Source organism: Quercus lobata, chromosome 1 (genome assembly GCF_001633185.2).
Source record: "Quercus lobata isolate SW786 chromosome 1, ValleyOak3.0 Primary Assembly, whole genome shotgun sequence".
Lineage (NCBI taxonomy): Eukaryota > Viridiplantae > Streptophyta > Magnoliopsida > Fagales > Fagaceae > Quercus > Quercus lobata.
The window spans coordinates 37,147,015-37,167,355 of NC_044904.1; the positions used below are offsets into that span (position 1 = coordinate 37,147,015).

Sequence of the window (20,341 nt, forward strand, 5' to 3'; positions counted from 1 at the left end):
GTTTTGCGAGACATATTGGGGTAACTAACAGCCTTGTTGCGGAGTTATGGGGATTGAGAGATGGTCTCATACTTTGCTGTGATCTTAATATTCCTTGTGTCATTGTTGAGGTAGATGCTAAGGTGGTGGTGGATGTCTTAAAAAACACAAGCTACGTAAATAATGTTGTTTCCCCTTTGCTGGATGACTGCAGGCAGCTTGTAGCCCGTCTCCATCAGGTGCAGATCAATCACTGCTATCGTCAAGTTAATCGGTGCGCTGACTTATTGGCAAAAATGGGCTTGGAGCAAGAGTTAGATTTTGTCCACTTCCATTGTCCGCCTGTGGACATTTTGGAGTCTCTGCTTTTTGATAAGAATGGCTTGTATGTTAACAGGGTTTGCCCTGTTATAGCTGGTTCTGTTTAGTTTTTTTTTCTTGTTGTAATGCATCGTATTTCTACCCAAAAAAAAAAAAAAGTTTTAATATGTGTGCTAAATAAGTGCTAAGAAATATTTTATTTAAGTAAAAACAATAAATAATTTAGGTTTATGCAACTTGGTCACATCCACATAGATACGGCCAAGTTGTATAAACCTAAATTATATGTATGTTTATATAAGCATAAATAAATATGTAATCTTCTATTTTCATTTTTTGTGTGAGAATAATCATATATAAGGATGTTATTTATAATAACGTAAGAAGGATGCCGATAGATAGTTGAAGACAAGCCGACCTTTACGTCAAAAAAAAAAAAAAAAAATACAATAATCTATGTGATTTTTTTTTTTTTTTTTTGATTTTGAGAAACAAAATCCATGTGACTTAAGCATAAAATAAAGTTATATACTTTCATAAACAAGAATTAATCCATATTATAAATAATCTCTGTCACGATAAGAGATCAGGAGATCTTCAAGAACTTTATAAAATTATTATGAAGCGTAGGATGGAGAGGGAGAGGGAGAGGGAGAGTCTGAGGGAGAAGAGAGCTTATCAACAGCCTCTTAAAAAACGCAGGGTATGCATATATCAATATATTTATATCTGCTTGTAAATTTTAAAAGGTATTTGTGGCCATATCTGTCTTATTCCTATTATTTTTGAAAAGAAAAAAGAGCAGAAAGAATTCCTATATTTAAAGTGAAAATTCGTAGCTTGATTTTGTGATTGGTGGGTCTGTGTGTTGCTGTGGAACGGAGAAGATAACAATATATATATATATATATATATTTATTATAAAATAAAGAGAAAAAAAAATTTAATTATAGTAGAGAAATAAAATATTCATTAAAATATTTGGCTAAAATTCTATCGGGATATATGTGTTCAAACAAAAATTTTCAGTTTTTTTGAAAATACTGTAGGTGAAAAATTAAAAACATGTATTTGAATTTACGTGTCAGGACATAAATGTTTTTTTTTTAAAAAAAAATTTTATTTTAAAAGAAAATGTTTTATTTTATTTTAGAAGAAAACGGAGACTTGCCTATGGTAGTCCTGGTCCCACGTGGGGCGCCCACGGTACATTGAGGTAAGCTCATGGTGTCACCAGCTCGTATCATCTCTCTCCCAGTCACCCTCTCGCCAAGCTCTAATTCATGCTCTCTTTCTCTGGTGCTGTATGTAACGTATCAGTATATCACTCTATATATTGTAGACATTGTCGCAGGCTTACGCTTGCATTGAATGTCGACACCGCAGAGGATTCTCTGCGCTCTCACACTAACTCTTCCTTCTTATTCTTTATTAACCTTCAAAAAATCCAGAACCTCCCTCTTCCTCAGCTTTCCTCCTCCATCGTACATAACCCTAGCTCGCTCTCTCACTTTCACCTCCTCTTTCTCTCACTGCCATCCAATCATGTCGCACAATCAGGTACCAACTCCACGTTATAGAAATTTCACTCACTGCTTTTTTACGTTTCTTGTTGCGAATGAATAGCTAATATTTTGACACATTCGTTGATTTTGTTGAACTCTTTCGCTATGTATGTGTTCGATATTTTGATTGAGCTTCTTCGTTTGTATTTGTTTATGATTTTCTTAATCTTATCGGTGGTGATTGATTGGCTGTGTTTTGAATTCGCGCGATTCACTTTTTATAACGAAGATTGGATGCTTGATTTTTGTTTCATTTTGTTGAACTCTTCGCAATGTATCATGTATGTATTCGATATCTGATCGAGCTTCTTCATTTGTATTTGGTGATGATTTTCTTAGTCTCATTGTTAGTGCTTGATTGGCTGTATTTTGGATTCACTTTGTATAAAGAAGGCTGGATGCTTGATTGTTGTTTCATTTTGTTGAACTCTTTGCTATGTATGTGTTCGATATTTGATCGAGCTTCTTCGTTTGTATTTGGTGATGATTTTCTTAATCTTGTTGTTCATGATTGATTGGCTGTATTTTGAATTTGTGTTATTCACTTTGTACAAAGAAATTTGGAATGCTTAATAGATTTTGCTAAAATTTTCCGGATTTTGTATTTGATATATATAGTTATTTCTGGAATATGTGCAAATTTTCTTGATGTTGTGTATTCTGATGTCAATTTTTGTGAAAATTTGTTTGTCACTGTATTATTTATAATGCTAATGGAAGAAATGAAGAATTAATCATTAATGATCAAGTAATCTTACTGTGGTTCCCGCTATGAGTGAGAAAATGCAATGGTATTAGTAATAATAATCAAATCAATTTGCTTAAGAAAACAATGGTGTCTCTAGAGTTGAATTTCTAAGCTTAACTGGCTAATTGAGGGAGAGATTTTGCTTTGCAGCGAAGAGGTGGGCATAGAGGTCAGAGTTGGAAAGAGAAGTCAAAAACTAGTATGTCGTCTTCAGCTACAAGCAGTGCTTCAGCAGTTGCAGCTGAAGCTGTTAGTAATAGAATTGGTGGGCTCGGCATCACTGAAAACAGTGGGCAAGCAGCCACTCAAATAAGTAGTGCTGGTTTGAGCAAGTTATTCGGGGGTAATATGCTGGAAAATTTCACTGTGGATAACTCTACATACACGCATGCGCAAGTAAGAGCTACGTTCTATCCCAAATTTGAAAATGAGAAGTCAGATCAAGAGGTACAATCTTATTCTCATTCCTGTCTTCCAGGCTGTGTCTCCCAAATGAATTTTCAGCAAATTTAATTTGGACCATGAATCTATCTAGCATTCAAAATGTGGTTTCCAAATTATTGCTCTACTTTTTATCTTTTAAATGCCTCTCTTGGTTGTGTTAACACTACTTTGCTCACATTTCTAATGTCTTCCTCTAACCTGCTGTCCTGCCCACATGCTAAACTTTCGTAGAATTGTGTATCATCTTTTGCTAGTCGCCTCCTTGTGGATGATGGCCTCATCAGTTTGCTTTCTAATTGTGTCTCATTTTTTTTAGTTGGCAGTGTCACTGATTAATTGTCTGTTTTCATATGTGCAGGTTAGGACAAGGATGATAGAGATGGTATCTAAAGGCTTGGCTACCTTGGAGGTATGGGTTTACGATTTTTTTTTCTTGAAAAAGTTGTATACTATTCTTTCCTTTGCTAGGTATTGAATTAATGAAGGATCTTCATCTTCTTCTTTTTTGCTTGAATTAATAGGTTATTCAAGTACAACTTAATGGTTTCTGTTATATAATTTCACCATGTTGATTTATTAAAGGATGATGCTTTTTGTAGGTGTCACTTAAACATTCTGGGTCTCTTTTTATGTATGCTGGTCATGAGGGTGGAGCATATGCGAAAAACAGCTTTGGAAATATGTATGCTTATTACATTTTATTAATCTCTATATTTGTGTGTGTATTTTTACTTTAAAATCTACCCCATTTTTATCAGGATTAATTATTCTGGGCCAGGCACATTCAATGCACCTGACCCAACCCATTCAGTGATAGCTTTTTTTGATTCTATGTCTTGATCTTTTTTTTTTTTTTTGGTGGAGAAGGGATTCTATGTCTTGATCTAAAGAGCATGATATCTCTATTGCATTAGGAAATAACAAGTGACATTGGGGATTTTAATTGTTCTTCTTTTTTGGAGTTCCTTGATCTTTGTAATTAATTCTGAATTTGTTTTGTGGTTCTTGTATGCTTCCAGTGTACTTGGCCTTCATTGGTTTTTTTTTTTTGCGCAATAAAATTCTTGTACTTGTGAAAAAAAAAAAGGTTTTCTGAACTGGGTGTTTCTTTTACAGATACACTGCTGTAGGTGTTTTTGTTCTTGGACGGATTTTTCATGAGGCATGGGGAACTCAAGCAGCAAAGAAGCAATCAGAGTTCAATGATTTTCTTGAGGTGATATGTTTTTAGTTAATCTATGGATGATTGATATGTGTTTGTGTGTGTATAAAAGAAGGTTGAGAGACAGTGACAGAGGGTGGGAAGGGGGAGGGTTACAAGATATTAGTCAAGCTGGGTAATGCATGAGTGTAAAAAAAAAGTTGCTTGAGATGGTTTGGTCATGTGCAGAGGAGGGCAATTAATGCACCAGTAAAGAAAGAGTGGGTTGATTCAAGTCAAGGGAATAGAAAAAAGGTAGATAAAGACTAACATTAGTAGAAGAAGTAAAATATGACTTGTTAATTAAGGAGGTGATAGAGTATGATTTTGGATAGGATAGAATGATGAAAAAATAATACATGTGGTCAACCCTAATTAGTCTATTGAGGATCCATACTCAACTCCCAAATTTTGGGACTAAGATTTGGTTGTTTTGCTTTTGTTGTATGGCTTAAGATGGTAGTAGAGCCTCAAGTTTGTGTGATATCGTAGATTCTTTGTACTCTTGATACTTTTAAGGGAATTTATGAGTACATAGCTAATAGACTCCATTGTCCCCTTTTTACTCTTAGTATCTTCTCTTTTTAATATAATTGATTTTACTTACCAAGAAAATAAGTTTAACAATTTTCCCCATTTTACTCTTTAACTGTTTATCATAATTACTTAGTCCAACTAAACCTTTAGCACTTCTTTTCATAATTTTCAATATGTGGGATACCATGTGCTTTTCCTTCCTACTTTGTAACTAAACAAAGGGAGGATATGTACTCCTTTATCCCTCTTACTATCAAAGCATCCAAGCAAATGAAAGAGATGATCATTCCAAAAGTGAATTCTAGTACCACCTCCCATCCCCAGTCCATTTGTTCCAACCATTTCTTATGTATTTCCATATATTTACCTCATTGGGCCTCTAACAACATCAGAACTCCACTCCTGACTAGCATCATATTTGTTATCAATCACCCCTTTTGATGAGAAATGATATTGTATTTTGGGAATTGACTGCTTCATGTACACAATAATGAACACAAAGTAGCCTAAAAACCAAAAAAAGCACAACAGTAAAGAGATTCTTTGAAGTCTAAAGGGAATTGCTATTTGTAAGACCCCACACATAAGATCAATCGAATAGAGCTCTAATAAACAATGCTTCCAACTGAGTTATCAAGCTTTCTGCGTCTTCAAAAGTGCACCTATTTCGTTCACTACGCAATGTCCATATCAAACAAAAAGGGACAAGGTTCTAGATATTCAATGAGTGCTTCCAAAACCATTTCCTCCACCCAAACAAGAGATCAACTATTCTCTTTGGTAACACCCATTGAATCCCAAAACCTCTAAAGATGAAGTTCCACAAAACATATGGAACATCGCAATATCAATAAATGATCCACTGTCTCCCCACTACTCCAACACCAACCAACTAAAGAAAAACCTTTCTTGATGATATTATCCAATGATATAAATCTTCCCCCTAGTTGTTATCCCATCAAAGAAACCCTCTTTGGAAAGTAGTTGCACTGGTACCTCAAATGGCCTCATAATAAGAATGAATGTGGAATCTAGGAAAAAATTCACACTCCAATTCTCAATCATTAAAACCTCTGTGGAATCTTACATTCCAACTATGCCCTTCCCCATCCAACTAGCTAACCAAAGTTGAATGAATTGGGGCATCTCTAGCTACTGAGCATGTGTACAAATAGGGTACAATACCTTTAAAGAAGGATTCCCACACCATTTGTCAAAATGAGGGAGGCTAATGCTATTTAAAAGTACACTACCGCTTGCTGTTCTGTTTTCTTAGCATTGTATACTCCTTGACCTCGTATAGGATTTAAGCTTTTATTTTTTATTTTTTATAATATATATTTTTAATAATTTGATAGTTATAATGGGGGAGGGGGGATTTGAACCCCCTAGAAGACTAATAGGTTTGAATAACCTCTTCTTTATTTATTTTATTTTATTTTATATTTTATATTTTTTTAATAATTCGGTAGTTATAGTGGTGGAGGGGGGATTTGAACCCTGGACGTCTCTCTTGGAAACACCAAGAGGTGCTAGTTGAGCTACAAGGCTATTGGCATTGATAGGTCTGAAGTCCTTCATATAACAATACCAATCTTCTTGGGAATAAGGGCTATCAAGTAGCATTGATACTAAACGTACATCTTTCATGGGGTGTTGGTTAAACTCTAACCATAGATAAGCTTATGAAAAGGAGTATGGTTGTGGTTAATTGGTGTTGTATGTGTAAGACTAGTTGTGATCTGTGGATCACCTTTTACTTGATTGCTCAGTAGCTTTCGATTTGTGGTCCTTTGTTTTCTTTGCATTTGGGATACACTAGATGATGTACAAGGTGTTGGATGCCGTCTTTTGCTGGAAATGGATATATGGAAGGAATTGTAGTAGTGCTGTGGGTTGTGGTTCCTCATTATCTTATGTTATGTGGGTAGTGTGGAGGGAGTGGACTAATTGCACCTTTGAGAGAATATTGAGATTAGTAATTCAAGTCAAATCTGTCTTTTTATGTTCTTTATGTGAATGATACACCATGATAGGGGGTTTCTTGGCATTCATTAGCTGGTTCAATGGACCATTTGAGTCTTTGATTGTAAATTTTAGGAAGGCTGTTTTTTAATGCTTCTTCCTTTCTTTTCTTTCAATAATTTGCATATAAATATATATTGTGCCTTATGGTAAGATTATGATTTCTTTGCTGAATTTAAGTTTTGAACATGCTTATGGTATGTGTGTTTACATTCATTTGATTTGCTTATGTTTGGGTATCTTTGCTAGTAATATCTGTGATGTTGATTTTTCCTTTCTATTTTTGTTGGGTAAATTACATAATAAACTGTAGGGCTTAGAACCAATGACTAGATCCTCGTGTGTGTCATCTGATTTAGAGATCATTAGCATATTGGTGACATTATGATTTTGCGATCAGAAAAAAACATATGATAGGTAAGAGTATTTTACTAAATGGACCAAACTTATTGTTAATCAATCTGATTGCATATGTTTTTTATTTTTATATTTTTGGCTGAATATAAGTTTTCGACCTATTCACCTCATGCTTGTGTTATGTTTAATTATAATTAGCAAGCTATTATAATTATTATTATCTAAATTCTTACCTTTAAAAATTTATGTTTGTTAGTTGTTGAGTGCGTTTTTTTGGGGATCAACTTGTCCAAAAAAAAAATTGGGGGTAAAATTGCCTACCATTCACCTTTCCCCCGCAAAAGTGGGAGTTTGTGCACTGGGTACAATCTTATTAGTTGTTGAATGTCCCCCCCCCCTCCCGCTCTCTCTCTCTCTCTCGCTCTCTCTCTCTTATTGAGTTGTTTAAATACTAAAGTTGTCCATTCCTTCAGAGCAACCGTATGTGCATATCCATGGAACTGGTAACTGCTGTTCTTGGAGATCATGGACAGCGTCCCCGAGAAGATTATGGTAAGAGAGTTTTTTTCCCTTTGTTCAGCAAATAACTCTTTTATTTTAGATATTGCATAAAGTCAGAGCTATAAATCCTTGAAATTTTTATGCATATTGCATATAACGCATGGGCTAATTATTTTCAAAACTTTAAGCTCAAGAAAAAGCTGAGTTTAAGGATAATACTATAATAGCCATGTAAAATTATCCAAATGTGTTGAACCTTAAGATTGAGTATGTGATTTTAATTAATGGATTGAGTCATTGTCTACTTGAGGCTTAAGACTTTAGGTCTTCAGACCATACAGGAGAGATCAGAAAAAAACAGTTTCAGACCTTAAAATCTTTAAGACTATTTTAGACTGGGTTGTAGTGTTAGGTTTTCGTTCTTTTATTTCAGTTCATGGTTTATTGGACTTTTGTACTTTATGCGCTTGATTGTATTTTGTCCCGGATGTATACTTCCTGTATACTTAGGCGACACTTCCTTTCTTTATCTTAATATATTTCTTATTACTTATCAAAAAATAAAAAGTATAGGTCAAGCCATCATTAGTGTGATTGCTAAGGTCATGATTCATTTGGTCATATATTTTGAAATTTTCTTTAATTCAGGTAGTATGCCAGTCTTTCCCTGAGCTCACATGCTTTATGTATTGTTTCAATGAAGGCTGGACTATTTGCAAAGTATCTTTAGGAGTTGCAAGCATTAAGTTTTTTGGGATAGCCTCATTCTTGAGATAAATGTCAAAAGAACTACTGCCCGAAAGAAGTGAAAGTATGCTTCAAGTTTAGAGAATTATTTGGTCACCTTCAACTTCATTGTAGTATAAATGTTAAAACATTTAAATGGCATATAATTTGTGTACTGTACTCAAGATTTCGAACACTCATAGGTTTGGTTACAAAGGTTTAGGCTATGTCCTGAGGATGAAACTGTCCTGGTGCCCTCCTTCTGCACCTCACTTAGGAAAACATTTTTTTTTTTCCTTATAAATTTCTTTTCTCAACATCAATGCATGTTTCTCAATTTGTGTTTCTTTTGTCAATATTATTATGTCATGATGAAACTATCTCATTGTTCATTGATGTCAACAACATTCTTTAATGCTTCACAATTTTTGTGCTTTCTTGTTTGAGCAGTGGTAGTGACAGCAGTCACAGAATTGGGCAACGGAAAGCCAAAATTCTACTCTACTCCTGAAATAATTGCTTTTTGTAGAAATTGGCGCCTACCAACAAATCATGTGTGGTTGTTCTCGACAAGGTGATGATCTAAGGATCCCAATTACTTAGCATAGCATGAAGAGTGCTTTGAATTAGGCTCTCTCTCTCCCTCCTCTCTTGCTCTCTCTCACTCCACATACGCACACATACATAAATACATATATGTACTCAAAAGCATGGCTTGTGGTTCTCTCATCATGCTAACTTTGTGAGTCAGATACTATGCTGGCATTAAGGCTATATTGGGCATCATTAGATGATAATGGACCCTCTTGTATTTTAGACACTTTGAATCTGTTGAATATGTAACTAATCATGAGTTGATAGTTGAGTATTTTAGTATTCTACGACTGTCCCCATGATCCTTTGTATTTTTATTTATTAGTATTTATATATATATATATATATATATATATATACACACACACAAACACTTAATTTTTTTTAAAACAGACAGAATGAGAAGCATCAAGCACATAAAAACCAGATATCTGTATGATATTATCGCCCTGAAGGTCTAGGTGTCAATCTGAATGGCTTTAGGTGAAGAATTTTAATAATGTATCTCCCTGAATTCTTTTTTGGACAACTCTCTTAAAATTTGGGTTGTAACTTCTAGAGGAGTCTCTTGTATAATTACCATGTTCTTAGGTCATTCTACTTTTTTCTTCAATAAACATAGTATATCTAGTTGCTATAATACACACACACGCACACACACACACAGAAGATTGTATGTTTCAGTCATTCTGCTTTTGTCCTCCATTAAAATTATTACTTTGTATTTCCAGTTGTCAACATGTGTGTTTGTTTGTATGTGTGTATAATCAAGTCATTCTGCTTTTTTTCCCTCTCTTCTTTGAACTTATTACTTGCTATGTGTAGTTGCCAATATGTGTGTCTGTTTCTTGATATTAGCTTAAATTATGTTCAGTATTCTTTCCTTATATAAAAAGTGATGGGTTTTTATTTATTTATTTATCTTACAGTAAATAATAATTTTATTAAAAGAGTAGAATGGTTCAGTAGACAGTGACTATACTTGAACAACTCCTAAACTAAGAAAGCAGTGAAAGTTTCATTTTCATCTCACATAAGAATTATCCAGTTGAAATTTTCTAGGCTAAGGAAAATTATAGTTTTATTGCTTCTGATTGATATTTTTGTAACTGAAGGAAGTCAGTGACTTCATTTTTTGCTGCCTATGATGCCCTCTGTGAAGAAGGAACTGCAACACCTGTATGTAAGGCTCTTAATGAAGTTGCAGATATATCTATACCAGGTAACGTTTTAAGTGCAATGTGCTTCTATTACTTAGCTTGGGATTTTGTGGGGCCTCATCTAGTTTTCTTTTAACAAAAAATTGTTAGTTTAAACAGTGTCTATTGGAAAACAATTTCAAATCATGCTTGCTGGGAATGATGACCACTCTTTTCTGCCTCAACTGCTTAATTTAAGCAAAAAGTACCCTCTGCAACGTAAGAGGAGGAAAAAAAAAAAAAAAAACTCTTGAAACATAACTGAAAAAATGGATAGTTCACATTGCCTCTTGCCATAACATCCTTACCATTAATGCTGCTGCCCCACTTTTTTGTATCCCCATGAATTGGATAGCAATATGCTATTTCCATGCTTGTATTAGGCTTATTTACTTTTCTTGTTGGAGCCATAGGAATTCTTTTTAATCAATTCAATCAAGAAGGAATGGATTTGGATATATATTCCAAAGACGCCCTTGGTATTGGATTTGGTGTCTTAGTCCATTGTGTGGTTGTCATATTAAGTAGATTATCATTTTTTCTTCTGGTGTGTTTGATTCTTGACTTGGAATGATTTGTTATGTGATCTTTTCTTTCTCATCAAAAAATTGGGTGTTAGCCAAAGTTAAAAATGTGGCTCTTTTTAAGTGAGCTATTAGTGAGACTAGAGGGTGTTAACTCAGCTTTAACTTAATATGCAGGTTCAAAAGATCATATAAAGGTTCAGGGTGAAATTTTAGAAGGTCTTGTGGCTCGTATTGTAAGTCAAGAGAGCTCAAAACATATGGAGAAAGTTTTAAAAGAATCTCCTCCGCCGCCAACTGAGGGAGGTATGAGTTTTGTTTTTGGTATTGGTTACCTTGGCTAGGAAATTCTTTGGTTCTATGTTTATTTTCATTGTTAATTGCTTACCCTCAAAATTTATCCATGTTAGCCAGTGTGTGTTACAGGGACCCCCTCATTCACTTTTTGATAAGGTGTTTTTTCCCCCGGGGACGGTATATATTCTCATAGTGAAGTGATAGGTTATGTTGAGACTGGTGCACATGGTATAAAATTATAATTTCTGCTTTGTAGAACCAGTGTGTTAGTCCAAATATATTGAGCAAAAACTGAATCTATCAGAAGCAGATATTATTACACTCCTTCTGGAACTTTGCGGTGTTGTATTGTTACTTATAATGAATTACATGCTATATTGGTGGTGGAAACTGCCCTCTTCATGTAGAGATAACATGAGGGCTACTATCAAACTGATGAAATAGGTAACATATTTTATTAATGGATCTAAAGAATGGATCCAACAAATGCTAATGCTTTGGGGAATTTTTAAGGATTAATAAAAAAGGCAGATGAAAAGAAGAAAATTTATGAGAAAGAAAAGAATCAACCACTTCGTCTGTCTCTAATATAATGTAACAGCAGCACTTTTTTTAAAAAAATAATAAAAAAATTCATTCAAACAAAATAGAAGATACATTATACACGTCATATCCCACATTGGAAATCACAATCTCAAGTTTTAGCTACTTAGAATTCTAAGAAAGAGCAAGAAGGGATATTTTTAATACAACCACTGGAACATACAAACATCTTAGCATGAATTTTTTGATGACATGGTTGGAATGTTCAAAACCATCAAATATTCTGCTATTTTGCTCACACCAAATAGTCCACGTGATACACAATGGACCTCCAACCCAAGCTCTAGAGATTCTATGATGATGAAATCTCCCTTGCCAACAGCCTAGCATCTAAACCACAATTTTTAGCATAATCGCAAGCAACCAAATGTCTCTTGCTGCTGTGCAATGAAGTAGAAGGTGGTCAATGGACTCCCCTCTATGCAATATCAATTGATAATCAATATATTGTGCTTTTGAAGATGATCTACTATTAACATTTTTTATCCAATGCTACTGCCTTGGGCAACGAAATTTTTTTTTTGAGGCCATTTAATAGAGGTATGCTTTTTTTTTTTGGGGGGGGGGGGGGGATTGGTATGTCACGCAGGCACCCTGTGGGTCTTAAATCGACGATCTCTCACCTTCCATCCCATTATTATGGGAGGAGGAAGTACCAGTTGAGCTATAACTCACTTGTTAACAAAGATATGCTTCTCCTAGGAACACTACATAGAACTCTTCAAGACTCCATAGTTAGAATGGATGTCAAACTTTTCTACTTTGGGAGGTTTCCTAGTTAATCAATCCTCCCCTTGTCCAGAAGGGAAAGTAGAATATAATATGTCACAGAAATTATCCATGGATTCCAACTCCCAATCTTGGGGTGATTCGCTGAACTGATGATTCCAGTTAGAATAAACACTCTTGTTTATTCCTTCCGAAATAGTTTAGGGAAAACATCTTCCATACAAGAGTCCTAATACCATACAATGTGACAAAAACGAATTTGTGTAACAGAAAATCTTACAGAGCTATTATAAGTATCCCAGTCTTCTCTATGCACTTCCAAAGACTAACTCCATGCAAACCCTTGACTTCCTTTGTTGTCTAACCCTTCAAGATTCACCATATTTTGTACAAATAATACACCATATTTAGAATGGGAATTTTAAAGAGGGACAATTAAAAACATGTACGATGTGAAGGTACTATACTCTTAGTAAGCGCAATCCTCTCTCCTTTGAGAGATATAGCTTCTTCCACCCTGCAGGTTTTTGTTCCATTCATTCTGTTATAATAATTGAGCCTTGAATATGGACCCCAGTGGCAATCCAAAAAAGGTCATAGGCAAATATCTTGTAAATTATATAATTATATTTGCTCTATGTACTGGAAGGAGTCTTTGTGTTTAGACATTTGTGTGTGTGTTATGAGTTGAATTTTTGCTCTCTTGTCCAAAGATTGTTTTCATGGCCATTGATTGAACAATATCTTTCAATAAATACTATTTTTCTTTAGTTATGGGATTGGTTTTTTTAAAGATAGATTCCTGAGAAAGGGGGGGACAGGTTGGTTCAAGGACATGTTGGTCAAAGGAAAGATGGGGGTTCCCTCTATGTAAATCTACTGTTGCTTGCACTACGTAATTCCTTTTAAATCATTGGATAGCTGAATTGGTTTTTGCATTGCTGAATCTTTTCATTGGAGCAGTTGATTATATAGCCTGTAGAATTAAACTGCAAATCTGAAATTATTGTACAATTATTGTTTAATTAATACAATTACTCTTACTTATCACAAAAATGGCTGAATTGCTTTTTACCCCCATTGAAGTTTACTTTCTTGACTAATGAAAATGCTAGTTAAAACAGAAATTGAGTCTTGATCATCAGGTAATACCTGATTTTGCTTTGTATTTCAGCTGGCCTTGATTTGGGACCAAGCCTTAGGGAAATTTGTGCTGCAAACAGGACAGATGAAAAGCAGGTACCAGGGAGTTCCTGTACTTTGAAGTATCGTATTTGAATGTGGCAACTATACTTGATATTGATAAAGTGGATGATTAAGAATTCATATCAATTATGTGTTTTTTTTTTTTTTTTTCCTCTCTCCCTCTCTCTCTTTAAAATTTTACTGCAGCAAATAAAAGCACTTCTTCAGAGTGTTGGCACTTCCTTTTGCCCGGACTATTCAGATTGGTTTGGGGATGAAGAAGCTGGTGACACCCATTCAAGAAATGCGGATAAATCTGTTCTTTCAAAATTTTTACAATCTCATCCTGCTGATTATTCAACCACCAAATTGCAGGTCCTGCTACAATCCATTTTTGCTATCTTCTAAAATGTTAATTTTCATCAAATTTACTTTTATAATGTGATGAATTCTGAAATTGCCTGCTTCTTTGTTTAGATAGTTTTGGGCACCGGTGCTTGCCAATTTTTTTACTGCTTTATTTTAATTGCTAATATAGCTTCTTATCTTTTATTGCTATTTTTCATATATTTTATGTCAAATCATAAAATTTTGCATTCCCTTTGAACAGTAGTGATGGTTTTTTCATTGCATCACAGTTTGCAAACTATGTTTTCTTTTTTTGTTAACATCAACTAATGTTGCATTTCTCATGTTTGATGTGGATATTGTGGAGAGAGAATGCAATTGGCGTATTTTTGTGGATGTGGAGCACATGGGGACCCATGTGCTTGATTTATTTAGTACATCTTTGCTTAATTGGTCCTGTGCATGGAAGTTCACTAGTTGCAATTTCATTGCTGAAAATGATTGATTATTTGTAATTCTTTTTGCTTCTTTGTGTTCATCTTGTACATGGAGTGATCTTTTTTTTTTTTATAAAAGCATCAATACTTATAAAAAAATGCTATAAATGCTGTTTGGGTGACTTAGCCTTCATTTGTCGCTTATTGATGTTACTAGTTTTCAATTGAACTAGGAAATGATGCGCTTGATGAGAGAAAAACGTTTCCCTGCTGCATTTAAATGTTACCATAACTTTCACAAAGTCAGTTCCATATCAAGTGACAACCTTTTCTACAAAATGGTCATTCATGTCCACAGTGACTCTGCCTTTCGGCGATACCAAAAAGAGATGAGGTTTTGTTTGAACTTACACTTTAATCTTTTTCTTCAATGTAAAACTTGGATTTACCTATCAAAAAAAAAAAAAAAAAATTAATACTTGGATTAGGTTGTTTCATACTATTTTATGTTATGCACTCCCCAACTTAAAAATATTTGGTATGTTTCAGGCTCAAGCCAGGATTGTGGCCATTATATCGAGGTAAGCATCTTTTATGCTTTGCATAACAATCTGGATCTATTTTTTACTTTAAACCTTACTTCTGATAATTCTCCATCTTGTCCTAGATTATGTAGTAAGATTATTTTGTTTAGTACTTGTGGTAATGTGAGAGTTATATATATTTTTCTTTTCAGCTGTGCATGCTGGGGGCTTATAATAAATTTTCTGAGGCAATGTTATTTATTCCTCATAGAAAAAATAAAAGTAAACATGGATCTGTAGAAGGAACCAAATAAACTCCAAACAATCTTAAAAAATTGAATGGTATGGCAGACTGGCTACAAATGAGTGATGTATAGAAGAGTTTCTACTGTTTAGGAAATCCTTTGAAATTTATCATGGACTGAGAATTGGTACAGTGAAGTAGGAAAAATGATAGTATTTGACACAGTCTCTTTGTTTAACAGCCATCTTAAGTTCATGGTGATTTTCAAATTGTTTAATCAGTTGATGTAAGGTTTTTCCCATTAGTATGGAATCATATGTCATGACCATGCAATTTCATATTCATAGACACAACATAAACATAGAATTGTGCCATAATGCCTCAGATCAGTACTGGCAATGAAAATGGATAGGGATCTCCAATTCATCTATTGATCAGATTTTTTTTTTCTTTCTCCTACTTTTAAGTTTGGGACTTCAATTATTTCGAAGAGGATTTTGAGCAACAACAGCCTGATATAGCCCTTGTATGTTGTTATACCCATTTAGACTAGTGCCCATTTGGCATTGCTGCAGGAAGTAGAGTTTTAGCTATAGTGCTTTTGTAGTAGAGCTTTTGCAGTATAAAGCTTTACTTGAAATTTTTTTAACCTTTTGAGTGCTTTTCCAATTATAGTGAAGGCGTTTTAAAGTTTTGGATCTGTAAAGCATAAACAGTAAATTGTAGAACCTTTTCCTAGAAGCTCCAAATTCTAGCTTTAGCCTTAAAGCTAGTTAGCTTTATGGACCCATATCATATTTTTAAGGACCCCCCTTAAAGCTCTTTCAACTGAAATTGCCAAAAGTTGGCAATTTAAGCTAAAGGAGCTTTAACCCCCTTAAAGCACTTTTTGAACCCTTCAAGAGCAAAACCGGACAGGTCCTTAGTCTATAGAATCTGTGTTAGGGGTATGGGTTGTGTGTTTGTTATTTACTAATGAGGTATAAATCAGTGTATATATAGAGATGCTAAGACAACATATGGTAAGCTCATGTTCAAGTATCTTTCTAAATAAATGATAAAAATTTAACATGTTATTTTATGCTATCCAGTCTACTGCGAGGTTTCAATCTGTTGCTCATATTTCATATTTACCCAGGTTTCTTTGTTGATATTAATTTATTCATGGCAAACAAGGAGAGAGCTGCCGAAATTGCCAAAAGCAATACTATGGTAGAGAATGGTAGCAGTAGCACATTGGGAAAAGATGCATTAGCTGATGAAGATGCAAATTTAATGATCAAATTGAAATTTCTTACTTATAAGGTATCTTTTCTAGTTTTCTTATACAATCTCGATGTATATATAATCATGCTTAGATGTTTAATGAATATGGATGTAAAATCAAAATTGTGATAGGATAGTCCTGTATTCTTCTTATCTATAAATTATTATTATTTTTTGCTAAAATATTGTTGTCGTCCCTAAAGTTTGCATGGGTTTATTTTTTTGTCTTTAAACTTTAAAAAGTTTGCTTTTCTTCCCTAAACTGTGTAAAGAACTTTTTCCAATAGTTTAGGGGTGAAAATAGGGACGAACAAAAGATCTTTTTTAATAGTAGGGATGATTTTTTATTTTATTTATTTATTTTTATTTTTTAAGTTTAAAGTACAAAAAGTGGAACATTTTCAATAGTTTAGGGATGAAAAACAAACCTTTTAAAATTTGGGGATGAAAAACAAAATTCATGCAAACTTTAGGACGCAAACATTATTTTAGCCTTTTTTTGATAATTCAATAGTTACATTGGGGGAGGGGGGATTGGAACCCTAGACATTTCTGTTGGAAACATTAGGAAGTGTCGATTGAACTATAAGGCTCTTGGATATATATATATATTTAGGTTATGAAAACTTTTAGCCCTTGTTTGGGGAGGAGAGAATGAAACAGAATGGAAAGGAATGAAAAGAATAATTTTAGAATATTATTTCTTTCTCTTGTTTGGGAGTTTTAATGGAGGGAATGGAAAGTCTATTCCCTTATTTGGGAGTTTAAGTGGGAGAAAATGGAATGGGTAAGAGGGAACACTCTTTCCTATCTATTCCCTTAAAATCTCAAATTTTCATTCCCCCCAAAATTGGGAGGAATGGGAGGGAATGGAATTAGATTTAAAGAATTTTTTACCAAAGCTCCCAAAATACCCTTATATATTCAACATTTTATTTTAAAATAAGGGTCTAATAGTAATATTGTCATAAAATGAATCCATTCTATTCTTGCTATGTTACTCTCAAACAAGATTACTTACATTCCATTTATTTTCATTCCTTTCCATTCCTTTATTTTAAAACATCCAATCAAGATTACTTAATTCCATTCCATTTTTTTCCATTTCTTTCCCTTGCTTAAATACATTCCATTCCATTCATTTTCATTCCCTTATGATCATTTCATTCCATTCTCTTATGAACTTCCAAATGAAGCCTATTGAAAATATAAAAGGGGAAACTACCAAGTAGTAGTATACTAGGGAAGCTACAAGGATCATCACATTTCACATAAATCTAAAAACTCCTCCGGAGAGGAAAATAAGTGACTACTTAAAGTAGTCATCCAATCGTATAAAGAATGAAGTAAAGAACAGTTTTAAACAGAGAATACTCAACCCCTTCAAAAGTGTGCTGGTTCCTTCCTCTTGAGTCCCCTTAGGTGCATGAGTAAATTACCAAGCTTCCAAAAGGGTCTAAACATATTGTGACTCCCTTGTTCTTAATGTGGTGTTTATGGAGGGAGCGTAATCGGCGGACTTTTGAGGGCTTGGACAGTTCAGGAGACTAGCTGCTTGCTTCTTTCAGTTGTTTCTCGTTTGACTGGTCTCAGGCTTAGGGACTCACATCTAGTGACTCCATCCCTTTGTTCCTTAGCTCTCTCCTCTTTTGTATCTAATTTTCTTCTTTGTTCTTTTCTTCTTTTTTCCTTGTACTTTTTGACTTCCTTGTGCTTCTTCTGCATAAAGTAGCTTTATATATATATATATGTGTGTGTGTGTGTGTGTGTGTGTGTGTGTGTGTGTAGTAGTAGTAGTCATGGAAATATGTTTGTGGTAGTTTATTGGGATAATGGTATCTTTTACTATTTACACATTGGTAATTTCTTCAACTGCTAGACATAGGCCATTGCCTTTATGCGTGACCTTTGCTTGGTCCTTTTAGTCACTAAGTACCTCTTTTTCTTTTTGTTGATAAGATTCTTTTGAGAGAGAGAGAGAGCTCTAGCTCAGATAGTGCATCCTCCTCTTATAAGGGCAAGGTAGAGGGTAAGTTCCTGGATTCAAGACCCACTGGGTGTGTAATTGCCAACAAAAGGAAAAGATAAAAACAGGCCCAGTTCTATGTTTATCTGTTGATTGTTTTGCAGTTATATTATATACTTAAATTGTAAGAAATGCCATATCCCTGTGTTTGAGGGGTATTGGCCAAGTACCTGCTATATGGATTTTGAAAAGGTTCTTGATTTCTATGAAAAAGTCATGCCAGAATTATATGATGGTTATTGAGGAGTATATATTGGGAAGGGGGGGGGGGGTCATGTCATTTTATGTGATGTCTCATCATGATGGGTCAAAAGTTTTCATACTTATCATGCTCTCTTATTACATACTAAAAAAAAAAAAAAAAAACTTATCATGCTCTCCTTTTTGGCAGTTGAGAACCTTTTTAATACGAAATGGCCTGTCAATTCTTTTTAAAGAAGGTCCAGCGGCTTACAAGACCTATTACTTAAGGTAAGGTTCCATGCATGTTTTACCATAAGATATGTATGAAATCTGAAATGTGGCACATACCTTGTACACTGCCTGTCTTATATATTTGGGTATGATTCTTACGTTGGGAAATCTTATGAAAAGGGTTTTGCCATTTGTGAATTTGTGTTATATTTATCAAAGAAATAAGGAAACAGTGGACCACCTTTTACTTCACTTTGATGTTGCTTATGCTTTATGGGGGGATGTGCTTAAGATGTTTGGGATTCACTGGGTCATGCCCGGTCTATGGCTAGTTTATTGTTTTGTTGGAGAAATTGGTTTGGGAAACATGGCTTGGATTTTTAGAACTTAGTGCAGGGTTGTTTGATGGGGATTGTTTGGAAGGAGTGGAGTCGTCGTTCATTTGAAGATACCAAAAATTCTGTGGATCAATAAAAATATTTGCTTCACACACTCTTTGATTGGTCCGGGTTTGGGGTTCAATAGTGTTCATCCATTTTTGAGTTCTTAACTTCTCTTAGAAACCTTCCACTTGATTTTTCTTTTTCTTTTTCTTTTTTTCTGGTATTTGGATTGTTTGTGTTCATCATTGTGAACAGAGTCTCTTTTTTATTTTTAGGTTTCATTAAATCTTTAGAAGTTTAGGGTGCGTTTGGATACCACTTATTTTACTGAAAACTAAAAACAATAAAAAAATAATAAAAAAGTTACTGTTCACACTGAAAGTATTGTGCATTTGCCTTAATGCACTGTTTATGTTCCATGAACAGTGTAAGACGCCCTAGGTCAAAAAAAAAAAAGAAAAAAAAAATGCAAACGCAGCTCAAATAATCTGAATCCAAACGCATACTTAGATTGTAGGGGTTAAAATCTAACTCTAACCCTAGAGGATTTCTACATTGATTTTTATGGATGTGCTCCATGTTAAACCCTCAAAGATCCATGCTCAAAATCTAATGTGAGAGCTAATTTGGTATTTATTGTGGTGGAGTAGATAACCGTTCCTATTAAAATATCAATATAGAATAAATCCTCTAGTAACTATTCTTGAAAGAAGCAACAGTTGCTCGACTAATGGTTTTCAATAATTCCTATATGAGAACTGTTACATTCACAACATTTTCATAATACTTTCACAACAAATCTTAAGACATAGGTTGTTACTAATTCTAATTTGAACTCATTGTAGAAATTACTTTTTTGCTCACTAGTAATAGCAAGTGACAAGTTGCCACCTAATATTTGTTGTGAAAATATTGTAGATATAACATTTCTCATTCCTATATAAGCTACATGACTATACCAGAACTGTCCTTAAAAAACATATACATGACTATACCAGAACTGTCCTTAAAAAACATATACATGACTTGCATTATTAACTTAATGATTTGAAGTTACTTGTTTGTTGTGACATATCAATGGTGCTAGTGCATCCTTGATAATGTTATATTGTGTTGGTCTCTCTCTCTCTCTCAAGCACACAGATGTATATAAGCTGGAACCTC

General features: G+C 34.2%; 1 protein-coding gene across 3 annotated transcripts in view; it reads left to right on the forward strand.

The window, feature by feature from the left end:
• Positions 1-1,460: 1,460 nt before the first annotated feature.
• LOC115989160 (tRNA ligase 1) overlaps positions 1,461-20,341 on the forward strand; it is a 34,744-nt gene continuing 15,863 nt past the window's right edge. The window contains exons 1-15 of one of the 3 annotated variants that reach the window (XM_031112828.1): positions 1,461-1,860; positions 2,764-3,060; positions 3,416-3,466; positions 3,657-3,739; positions 4,174-4,273; positions 7,651-7,729; positions 8,855-8,978; positions 10,114-10,220; positions 10,899-11,027; positions 13,525-13,589; positions 13,743-13,910; positions 14,554-14,714; positions 14,870-14,901; positions 16,227-16,393; positions 18,772-18,851. In XM_031112828.1, the coding sequence (XP_030968688.1) occupies positions 1,672-1,860; positions 2,764-3,060; positions 3,416-3,466; positions 3,657-3,739; positions 4,174-4,273; positions 7,651-7,729; positions 8,855-8,978; positions 10,114-10,220; positions 10,899-11,027; positions 13,525-13,589; positions 13,743-13,910; positions 14,554-14,714; positions 14,870-14,901; positions 16,227-16,393; positions 18,772-18,851 (1,832 nt within the window). In that variant the 5' untranslated portion in view covers positions 1,461-1,671. The remainder of the gene's footprint in view (positions 1,861-2,763; positions 3,061-3,415; positions 3,467-3,656; positions 3,740-4,173; positions 4,274-7,650; positions 7,730-8,854; positions 8,979-10,113; positions 10,221-10,898; positions 11,028-13,524; positions 13,590-13,742; positions 13,911-14,553; positions 14,715-14,869; positions 14,902-16,226; positions 16,394-18,771; positions 18,852-20,341) is intronic. The other 2 variants (XM_031112822.1, XM_031112834.1) reach the window with 2 other exon arrangements.